Raw genomic sequence first — 11665 nt, 5'->3', positions numbered from 1 at the left:
TACTTTTTTAAACAAAATTTTAATCAGTTCCAAACCATTACAGCTGGAATGGTGTACACTGTTGCTCTTAAATGACAGCAGAAAACAGTTCTTCTCTGGTAGTGAAATCTCTCTCCCCTTTTCACTTCCATCTTATCACACAAGATGTAACAGTATTTGTACCACAAATTTTCAAACTGTATATTCAAATAAGATGACAACACAGGGTCTGTTTTACTTTATGCATGCAAGTCACATGGAATTTAGAGCAGTTGCCTTTCCTTTTTTGACAAAAATAAACTCCAACCATTTAATAAATGGGAGAATGAAGAACATGTGTTACCAACTACCTGAATAGAGTTTTACATTAGTTATCCAATTAAGTTTTAACCACAACTGAATATCCACTCTACTCAACTTTTTAACCTCATTCTGCAGAGACATCTCACCAGTGAGAGACAACTTGACAGTTTCCAGAAGGAACTGGTTCAATCAAACTACATGCTATGTACAATTTAATCCAGCAGACTACATGGTAAGATGTCCTCTCAAAGAACCACCTCTCTTCTCACCAACTGGTTCATCAGCTGTTCTATTCTGCAGATTCCAACAAAAGGTTCCACCAGTTTGAGAACCAGTGAGGTATTGGATAACTAGAGGATATCAACTGTTGTGACATTGAGAGAGTTGACATTCTTGCAGTTCCCACCGCTGTTTGCAACGTAAGACATTTTTACTGCCCTCCCAAGACCTCTCTTATGGTAGCAATAATTTATGGAGTGGCAGGTGCTGATAGCATAGCTTACAGACTGAGTGGGACAAAGGAAAGTTCATGCTAAGAAAGTGGTGAGAAAATCCATACCACGCAAGCCTCTACTACTACAAAAAGTTAAGCTATAAAAACCCTTCTCAAATTTTGTTTTACAGAACATGAGTTCGTTTATTTATTGACCTTTATCAAAAAAAGAATGCAGAAAGCAAATACATATAAATGTTTTGTCAGAACTTTCAATTTGCCTATACCATATGTTTTCTTTGCCTTTTTCCAGGCCGTGAAGCAATCTTACAGTAGCATTTAATCATCATCATCCTCTTCATCAGAATCCAGTACTTTTCTTCTGTTGAACTAGAAACAAACACAGTAAATTCAGTTTACAGCAACTCCTTCCAGCTTCAAAGATTGAAGACTCAAGTTAATCACTAAGGGCAAAGTTCTCAATGCTCATCCAAGTTAGTAGTCCACATGGGTGCTGTGTGGATGGAATCTAGAATCCTTCCCTCCCCAGCATGGCAAGATGAAGAAAGGGCAATGGATAACTTATAGAATTGTAGTCACTACAGCTCATTGCTCCCTGTAAAAACATTTGTGACCAGTGGACCTATGGCCCTACAAACCAAGCCCACAAACCTTCCCCCTGAAACTCAGCTCTAAGGTACAGGGCTACAGTCCCCAATACAGGGAATTCAGGCTTCAGAAATACGATCTTATAGAATTATTATGGTTCTGCTGAGTTTTGGCCTCCCTACACATTTAGAAGAAGGAATCTTTATCTAAGTGTTTAAATAGCCTGTCAACTTTCCAGAACCTCTTATTTCTGCAGAAGTAATGCAGATTCACAGTGAGCATCACCAAGGGCAAAGACAATAGGAAAAATAGCTAGCACTAAAATACTGTCCACCTTCTGTGGTCAAAAGCTACTTCCATAGTTGAGTACTCTGTTGGTTACTTTAGTACTCTTCTGGGTGGATAAAAAAAATTCTATGATATAAATCAAAATTAGACTTAATTTAATACTCTAGTAAAATTAAATTTGAAATTAACCTACATTAAGGGCTAAACTTACCTATTAATCATTACAAAAATAATTCAAGCAGTACATGTTTGCTGCCAAAGATTTAAAGAAAGTCAATCATCTGAACTGGTCACTGGCTAAGCACGTGGAACCACAGTTTGAAATCCAGAATCTGCTTTTAAAAGCAGTAGCCTCTTCTGCAAGTGCAGAGAGAATATTTTCTTTCAGTTTATTCCACTAACTCAATCCAATGACTAGCTAATGCAAAGTTGAGAAACCAACCAGGAGACGAAAGTGGAGGAAAGATAGTTTTCCTTTTCCAATTTATGAATAAAAATGAGGTATGAGAAGATCTACCAGTTCTAAAATCTTGAAGGCATGCTGGCCAGCTATAAACTACAGATACTTCCTTTGTTTAAAGAATCACTTTTAAATGCAAAACATGTTTTAATAAACTTATGTATTCTGTGTATTTAAGGTAGTTTTATTTAACAAAAAAAATCTGAAAATTTTTTTTGTGCAACTGATTGAATTCCAGTTTTCATCCAAATGTAACCTGACAAATCATGAGTAAAAAATGATCTAGTAAATAAATGCACACACTATTTTCTAACAAAAATGTAAAATTAAGAATCTAAATATATTTTAAGCAGTTATATAGCTTAAACATACAAATAGTGTATCCATAGCATTGAATATGTGCAGCAACTATTGTTGGCCCTAGCCTTTTATTTTTCTGCATTGTCTGATAAGAGGTTTGAATCAAGTTTACGCTGCCTTTGGAAAAAACCTTACCTTTACTGTTGTTTTCTTTTCTGTTTGCTGGCTCACTTTTTCAAGTATTTCTATCAACCCTTGTTCTGATACCTAGAAAGGCAGAATAAAAGCCACAAACTATTTGGAGAAGTGGCTTAGACTCAAATAATTAAATCTAGTACAGTTGTTCTCTTGCTTCCCCTTCCCCATTTGTGTGCTTGCAGAGGTGTTCAATTGACTATTGAGACTGTAACATACTGTTTAGTGGCTCACATGCTAAAGAGACTGATTACCAATTAGGGCTGTCAATTAATCACAGCTAACACACACAATTAACTCAAAAAAAATTAATGATTAAAAAAACTAATTGAGATTAATCGCAGTTTTAGTCACTCTGTTAAACAATAGAATACAACTGAAATGTATTAAATATTTTGGGATGTTTTTCTACATTTTCAAATATATTGATTTCAATTACAACACAGAATACAAAGTGTAAAGTGCTCACTTTATATTTTTATTACAAATATTTGCATTGTAAAAGTGATAAACAAAATAGTATTTTTCAATTCACCTAAAACAAGTACTGTAGTGCAATCTCTTTATCATGAAAGTGGAACTTATAAATGTAGATTCTTTTTGTTACATAACTGCACTCAAAAACATAACAATGTAAAACTTTAAAGCCTAACAAGTCCACTCAGTCCTACTTCTTGTTCAGCCAATTGCTAAGACAAACAAGTTTGTTTACATTTATCGGCGATAATGCTGCCCACTTCTTAATTACAACGTCACCTGAAAGTGAGAACAGGCGTTCAAATGGCACTGTTGTAGCTGGCATTGCAAGATATTTACGTGCCAGATGCGCTAAAGATTCATATGCTTCTTCATGCTTCGGCACTGTTCCAGAGGACATGCTTCCAAGGTAAAAAAATAATTAATTAAATTACTGACTGAACTCCTTAAGGGAGAATTATGTCTCCTGCTCTGTTTTACCAGCATTCTGACATATATTTCATGTTATAGCAGTCTTGGATGATGACCCAGCACATGTTGTTTGTTTTAAGAACACTTTTGTGACAGATTTCTGTTACAAATCTTCCTGAAGCGTCAGTTGATCAGGCTGAGGCCGCAGGATCTTTAAGGGAGGAGATGACCTAACACACCAAATGTCTAAGTTTTATTGATAAAATAATAAAATAACAGCGGAGAGTGATGGGTGCTCCCCACGTCACACAGAGGAAGGAAGAAAGAAAGCGTTAGCGCCCCAAGCCCTAACCCACATTCATACTCACACACGTACTACCCGAAGCTGGCCAGGGCTGGGTGTAACGTAAGAAGAAGGGGGGTGGGGTGGGTGGACAGAGTTCTTGTCCTGGACCCAGGTCATCCAAAGTCCGCTGCAAATCTCCAAATTACTCCAGCTCTCAGGAGGGGTTTAAGTCCTGGGCTCCTTTGGGGGTATTCCATTCCACGACCTCTGTTCCTGGTGCTCTTTGGGTCAATCCAAACCGGCTTTCTGTGGTCTCCTTCCCTTTCCCAAAACACCCCGGCTTCAGGGACACCTGGCTCAGCTCCCCCTCTTGTTGCCTCGTCTGTGTTTTCAGACTGCAGCCCTGGGCTTTGTTTTCTTCTTTGCTGGCCTTGCTGTCTTGCAGGTGCATGTCTGTGCAGCTGGATTTTCTCTCTCACAGCTGCCCGGTCAACTTTCAAGCCCCCATCTTTCTCAGCTCGCAGCCAAACGTCAGCTGTGAGCTGCGACCTTGGGCTGGATGGGGCCAGTGTCTTATCTTTGAATTGAGCTAGCTGAAGTGTTGAATTAACTCGTTCTCTGCTCTCTTCTTCTCGGCCTCACACCCTGTAAAGAAAACTTCCACTCCCCACTCGCACACCTTTGACCCTCCCCAAAATGCTTTGCCATGCTTGCAACAGTGTTAGCAATATACAGTGTTGATCTGCCTCCCCAGGGGACTCCCTGAGAGAAGGGGGCCATTGGGTTGTGACACTTTCACTGCAAATCTGACAAAATGCAAAGAAGGTACCAATGTGAAATTTCTAAATTTCAACCCAAGGTTTAAAAATCTGAAGTGCCTTCCAAAATCTGTGAGGGATGAGGTGTGGAGCATGCTTTCAGAAGTCTTAAAAGAGCAACACACTGATGCGGAAACTACAGAACCCAAACCACCTTCTCCTGGTGGCATCTGAGGCAGATGATGAAAAAGAACATGCATCAGTCTGCACTGGTTTGGATAATTACCAAGCAGAACCTGTCATCAGCATAGACGCATGTCCTCTGGAACGGTGACTGAAGTGTAAAGGGACATATGAATCTTTAGTGCATCTAGCATGTAAATATCTTGCGATGTTGGCTACAACAATGCCTAGTGAATGCCAGTTCTCACTTTCAGGTGACATTGTAAACAAGAAGCGGGCAGCATTATCTTCTGCAAATATAAACAAACTTGTTTGTCTGAGCGATTAGCTGAACAAGAAGTGGGACTGAGTGGACTTGTAGGCTATAAAATTTTACATTATTTTTAAATGCAGTTTATTTGTATATAATTCTACATTTGTAAGTTCAACTTTCATGATAAAGAGATTGCACTACAGCACTTGTATTAGGTGAATTGAAAAATACTATTATTTTGTTTTTTACAGTGCAAATATTTGTAATCAAAAATATAAAATGAGCACTGTACACTTTGTATTCTGTGTTGTAATCGAAATCAATATATTTGAAAATGTAGAAAACATCCAAAAATATTTAAATAAATGGTATTCTATTATTGTTTTACAGTGTTGTTAATCATGCAATAAATCATGATTAATTTTTTTAATCGCTTGACAGCCCTATTACCAATGCGACATTACTGCCTCTAGAAGATATTCCTGTAACAAGTTACAATATGGCTCACAGAAATTTGCAGCATTTCTGTACCAATGACAGATATTTTTAAGGACTACTTATCCACAGTAACTTGTTTTCAGATTTTATTGCCTCAAAAAGCCCTGCTGCAGGAGTCATGGTCCTGGACAGTTATAGATTAAGTGCAATTTCCTCAAGCCCTGTGTTTCATTTACAGGGAGTGTAAAAGTCCTGTGTCCTCTAGTAGTCCCTTAGTTCCCATCTACCTCCAGAAGCCTTAATTAAAGCTGCTTTCTGGAGTGGGGAGAGGCTTCCCTCAGAAGTCAGGCTGAGAAGCACTGCCTCCTAAAAATCAGCATTTGGTCTTGCTGCACTATTGAAAGAACAGTAATTTGTGAATTGAATTCTAAGTACCAACCCTAAATGTTTTGGATAACACACTGTAGATTCACGGGGCTACCATCCAACAAAACGAGTGAACCCTTATGGTGAGACACTAGAATGTCCACTAGTTCTCAATGACTAGTTACATGATCTTATTCACTTAGACTTACAGCCAATAGCTCTTAACATTCAGGGTATAGAAACTTCCCTTCCCCAGGATGCTTATGATACTTTGGGAAGCCACCCAGGTAGCAAAATTGATTAAGATGAAAATACAATACAGTTTTATCACATTTGAGGTGAAGCTTAAGGTAGCCCCTGTCTTTGTGAAAGCTGGTATAATGTGGGTTAGCTGTCAGTACCTGCAACTCTGGAATTCCCAGCTGAGTCAGTGGCCTCTGTGGAGGCAATGTCACAAAGGAGAACAAATGCTTTAAATTGCAAGGCTGACTGTCTTCCTGGGCATTAAACTGCACTTCTCCACCCCAGAAAAGCACTTCAGTTTAAGACAGCTAAATCATAAATGTTTTTAAATAAGTATGGACAGTGTTTGCATACAAATGTACATACACACACACAGTTTAAGGATTTGAGAATCACTCAGATACATGCTGTAGCTTACACCATCACATGTAATACAAAATTTTATACACTTCAGTGTTAAATTTCTCAATTTGTTTCATTGGGAACACTTGGTTTGAAAGTGACCAGACAAACAAGAGCTAGAGTAACATAAAAAATTTAACTTACCTTCCCACCTAGCTGTCCAAATCTTGCCATCTGTATAAGGTAATTTTCTACAGCTTTTGCCTTTTCTGGCTTCACAAGTGCTAAATTGCTTACTGCAACAAAAATAGGCACTGTTCATTTTTGTATTTTACCTCCAACTACAATACAACAGAAGTGAATGAGGTACTGTACAATTTAGTCCTAAATTCATGCTAGGGTATGAAAGAACCATGAATTGAAGGGAATAGTTTTAATTTATACAAAACTGCAAGACTCTCCAACTATGCTCCTTCTAAAAATTTGTTAGGGGTTCAAATCTCTTACTATTTACAAGAAGGCAACCCTACATACTTACCAGTGTTTCATCCTGCTACTAAATTTAATGCTGCAGATCAATAACAAGGCCACATTCCTCTACCAAGCACCACCTCCATTTTTAATACATACAAATTAAAATCTTGTTATGGGAAATTGGCAATGGACAAAAATGCCTTTCACTCCTAGGTACTGGTTCAAATCTAAATTAAATCAGTTGTGACCAATTTGTTACCACTTTATATAGATGGTCTTTGGCATACAAATAAGTTGGTAGTCTACAGTACACAGGTCGACATAAAGCAGCTTATGTTGACCTAATTCTGTCAGTGTACACTCTACAGCCTTCCTCCCACCAATGTAAATGCCCTACTACACCAACATAACAAGTCCACCTCCATGAGAGGTGTAAGGCTTATGTTGGTGTAGTTAGGGCGACAGTATTTGTGTAGACACTGCATCCCTTACATCAGCTGTCTTGTCAATTTCATGGCAAGAAAGTCAGGCAGCTAAAGCCCACCTGCTCCCCGGCTCCCAGATGGAAGCCAGGGTGAGAAGCCCAAGTGGTACCTGCTGGAATCCGGGCAGCCTTGTCCCCAGTGAAGAAGGGGGAGAGGGCAGCCTGCCAGGAGCCTGTTGGGCAGCCAGGCTCCTGGCAGGGAGCTGCCAGCAAAGCTGAGATACCGGGCTCTCAGTTCTCTACACTCCCCCTCTTAGGTTGGTGGAAGCACTCCTGGTAAGGACGCACCACCAACCCATGGAGGGTAGTGTGGACATGCACCACCACAGTAATTACTGCGGTGGCTGTAAATTAAGCTAACATAGGTCGACTTAGGTTTGTATTGTAGACATACCCTTAATTTACTAATGAACAAACATCCGTATCACAAAAACTCCTCATGACAACTCTCATCCTTGCATGCAGTCTTGGCAGAGACCCTGATTTATTCTCTCATTACTAGAGCTGAGCCCCTCTAAATAAAGGTTAAGATACACTGATGCATAGGGATGTTGGCACTTCTGCTTGCTATGCTTTTCACATGCTCTCCCCATAAACAGAGAAATTCAGACTAAGCAGGCTATCAATTTGGCACCTTTCACAAGCACAAATTCACTAATTCCTGCTCCCACTTGAATAAACCACCACATCTGAGGATTTGCTTTTCAGCATGTGTGTATTCATGATCAGTTTTTAAAAAATATTAGTGATTTGAAAATCCACAGCATTAGTCTTATTATTTTTCCATCATCAGAGATGAAATAAAAGAATGCATTTATCTCCTATGCATTCTATTTAAGGCCTTGATTTAGGGGGACATAATACAGTAAAAATGAGAATTTTTATTTAATGGCAAAATACATGGATGCTTACATCTGGCACGAGCTGCTTGATCGAGCACTTGAGCTAAAATGCTATTTCTCATCTCTGCCTCCCTGTAATGAAAATTCAGTTACACAATAGAACTGGTTTCAAGCATCAGACATAGCATCTTGCAAGATGACCAAGTCTGCTGAATACTTTGTATTATCAAAACAAAAAACAAATTATTTTTAAGGACTAAACGTCATATCATTCAAGAAGGTACAGATGCTACGTATGACAGATTAACACAAAAATGAAGAAAATTTAATGTTTATCTGAGGTGTAGGAAAAGAATGTTTTTAGAGATTGTAAAAACAAAACAAAAAACCCCAAAAAGCCACAACGCCCGACAAAATCAAACTAAAGATTTGATCCAGTTCCCACTAACAGACACAGGTTCTAAATAATTTAGGGCCCAATTCCAAGCATCTGTGGCAAAACTCCCAAATTTTGCATAAGTGAAGAGCCAAAGATAAAACCCCTTGACTTATTAGCAGTTGATTTACTGGCTGTTCTATAACAAAATAACCCAGTTTAGTGTTTCAAGGAACTGCAATTAATGTTTAAAAACATGAACTGATAGAAATTCAAAACCATTTGACTATGAATATGCTACCTAAAATCAACAGCTCACATTCATACCTCTGTTTGGTTTCTTGTTGCGTTGGATCACCAGAAGGGTCCTGTAAGACAAGAATTACATAAAAACTTTAGGTTTCAGAGTAACAGCCGTGTTAGTCTGTATTTGCAAAAAGAAAAGGAGTACTTGTGGCACCTCAGAGACTAACCAATTTATTTGAGCATAAGCTTTCGTGAGCTACAGTTCACTTCATTGGATGCATACTGTGGAAAATACAGAAGATGTTTTTATACACACAGACCAAGCTTATGCTCAAATAAATTGGTTAGTCTCTAAGGTGCCACAAGTACTCCTTTTCTTTTTATAAAAACTTTAGCAATCCCTTTAGAAAACACTCCGTGCAGGATGTCAGATCTTAGTATTTCACTGGAATTTAAAATAAGCCGGCTAAAGTGAAATTATCTGCCTGACCATGGTTAAGAGAGGCAAGGTGGGCGAGGGAATATCTTTTACTGGACCAAATTCTGTTGGTGAGAGATACAAGTATTTTGAGCTAAACAGAACTCTTTCCCAGACCTGTGGTACTCTGAGTACCTTTTCCAGACCTGAGAAAGAGCTCTGTGTAGCTCAAAAACTTGTCTCTCTCACCAACAGAAGTTGGTCCAATAAAAAAAATATTACCTCTGTCACCTTGTCATTCTAATATCCTGGGACCGACAAGCGTGCAACAATACAATTACCATAGTTTAGACACTGAGAATGTAAAGTGCCTGCTCCAACAGATGAGTGATCCATGGTTGTTTGTCCTGGTGGAGCAAACTTGTACCCTAATCCTGCAACTGGATTCGCCCAGATAAAGGCAGTTGCAGGTTTGGGGCATAAGGCCAGCTTTGTGATCTTTGAAGGCAGAAGGGTGAGCTTTCCAACAGCCTGCCGTAGATCATAGCTACAGACATCAAACTCCCTAAATTAGGCTTGCAATTAAAGTTGAAATCTTCAAAACTCCCAACCTATGAACAAACTACAAGCAGCAGCAACAGTGGTAACCAGTCTAGAAAGGGTTTTGAAAGTGTTGCTTTCTAAACAATTTGTAAAAGTCTATCTTCTCTCCTACTTAACAATTTTGTTTGCAATTTTTCAAAATAAAATTATGTACACAATAGAGTAGCCCTGTTCTATTTTAACAGAATGTTTTATTCAAAGAAAGTGATTTCACAGGTTACATCTCTTCAAGTTCTTTTCCCAGCCTATTAATTTCTTAGAAGGAAGTTATTAAACACAGATTAATGGAAGGGGAAGAAGAGTCCCACCCCTAAACACTTCATATCAGACATGTGATTAAAGTACAAAGCAGATTTCCATTAGTTACACTGTACATGAATAGTTCCTTTGGCCATCCCATTACCCAATTTGGTATTTATATTCCCCTGCCAAGTATTTCACAAAGACAATGATATATAAGTTATTCTATAACTCCACAGTTTCTTAAAACCCTTCTAGCAATGCAGGTTTGCTTCCGTTTACTCTTTTAATTCATTCAATACGTCAGTTCTGAAAAACACTGACTGGCCTTTCAGAAAACCAAGGGAACCGTGCAACATGTCTACTGGTTGTGAAAGAAGAGACAGATACTGCTTGGGCACTGGGTGGAGGACCAAGGGAACAGGAGTTGAAATAGGGTGGGGAAACTACCCAGACGAGGTCCTTGGAGCCTGAATAGGGGAATGGGGGCTGCTGGTGTTTGTTGGAAGTGATGAGGGGTAGGGCAGAGAGCCGCATGGGCTCTGAAGGAGAGGAGGAAGCTGGCAAAAGGCCATCTGGGTTACAAGGACTAGGCATCAGGTGTCTGGAGAAGCTGTCTGGTCCCTGGGGAGGCAGATAAGGTGTGGAGGGAGTGGTCTGGGCCCAGGGTGTATGGGTGGGCTAAGGGGACCACCTTTGTCAGATGAAAATAATGGTCGCTTTATTTTAAAGGTCATTTTAGGGAAACACCATTTCCCTTAGCCTATCTAGTGTTTTTCTCCCAAGTGCACTTTTCTACTTCCCTCGTGTACACGATGCAATTATCATAACATTCAATTTAATGTTTAAAATGGTCAAGGGACCTCCTTTCAAATAGGGGGCAGCAAGTCACCCTAGTCTGGGCCCTGGGGAGGCTGAACGGTGCATGGGCCCCAGTGAAGGGGGGGCTGTCGGGGCTAGCGGAGGGGACCGGAGAAGGGTGTCGGGGGAGCTTTTGGGCCCGAGCAGGGAGACTGTCAGGGCCCTGAGGAGCGGTGGGCTGAGAGGAGTTGCCAGGACCGTGGGGTGTAGGCGGGCTGAGGAGGGAGCGGTGCGGGATGTCGGGTCCCCGGGGAGGGGGGCTGAATGGGGCTGTCGGGACCGGATGGGGGGAAGCTGAGGAGGTAGCGGTGGGGGCTGTCAAGGCGGAGGGGGAACTAGTCCATGGTCAGTGTCCACGAGCGGTGCCAGCCCCTTACCCCATGCTTAGCCTGCAGCTCAGTCAGCCGCTGCTTGCGGAGCGCCTCCAGCTCCTCGTCCGCCATGGCTGGGGGTGGCGGAACAGCGCGGGGTGACCGGCGGGGCCGCTTACTACACAGTGCGCATGCGCCCCGGTCCGAGACCCCGCCAATCCATTGCCGAGAGCCCTGTCAGGCTGCCAGCCGAGAGCCGGTGGGATGAGGGAATTGCGCGGGGAACGGGCGCTGAGGGGAGGTGCTAGCAGGACCTGGCGGAGCGAGATGTAAGGGGTGAGCGGGTGGGGCCAGCTTCCCACATCCCCCACCTCCGGGGAATCTCACCCCTCGGAGCGTCGTCACGGCCAGGGGCGCGTTACCGGGCCTAGCCCTCCCCCTCCTGCCCGGCATGCTGCCTCCCCTTCAAACTCTCCCCGAGCCTCG

General features: G+C 41.1%; 1 protein-coding gene across 2 annotated transcripts; it reads right to left on the bottom strand.

The window, feature by feature from the left end:
• Nucleotides 1-11425, bottom strand: PDCD5 (programmed cell death 5). 2 transcript variants are annotated; one of them, XM_077831236.1, is made up of 6 exons: nucleotides 11246-11387; nucleotides 8828-8868; nucleotides 8195-8256; nucleotides 6529-6620; nucleotides 2568-2639; nucleotides 1-1105 (listed from the first exon to the last, which is right to left on the bottom strand). In XM_077831236.1, exons 1-6 carry the CDS (start codon nucleotides 11309-11311, stop codon nucleotides 1055-1057), a joined length of 384 nt encoding a protein of 127 aa, XP_077687362.1. In that variant the 5' UTR covers nucleotides 11312-11387; the 3' UTR covers nucleotides 1-1054. The 2 variants fall into 2 exon arrangements, with proteins under 2 accessions (XP_077687362.1, XP_077687363.1); XM_077831237.1 differs by lacking the exon at nucleotides 2568-2639 and having other exon boundaries at nucleotides 11246-11425.
• Between the last annotated feature and the right edge of the window lie 240 nt (nucleotides 11426-11665).

This window comes from Eretmochelys imbricata, chromosome 12, assembly GCF_965152235.1.
Source record: "Eretmochelys imbricata isolate rEreImb1 chromosome 12, rEreImb1.hap1, whole genome shotgun sequence".
Taxonomy (NCBI): Eukaryota; Metazoa; Chordata; order Testudines; family Cheloniidae; genus Eretmochelys; species Eretmochelys imbricata.
This window is presented reverse-complemented; position numbering and strand designations above follow the sequence as displayed.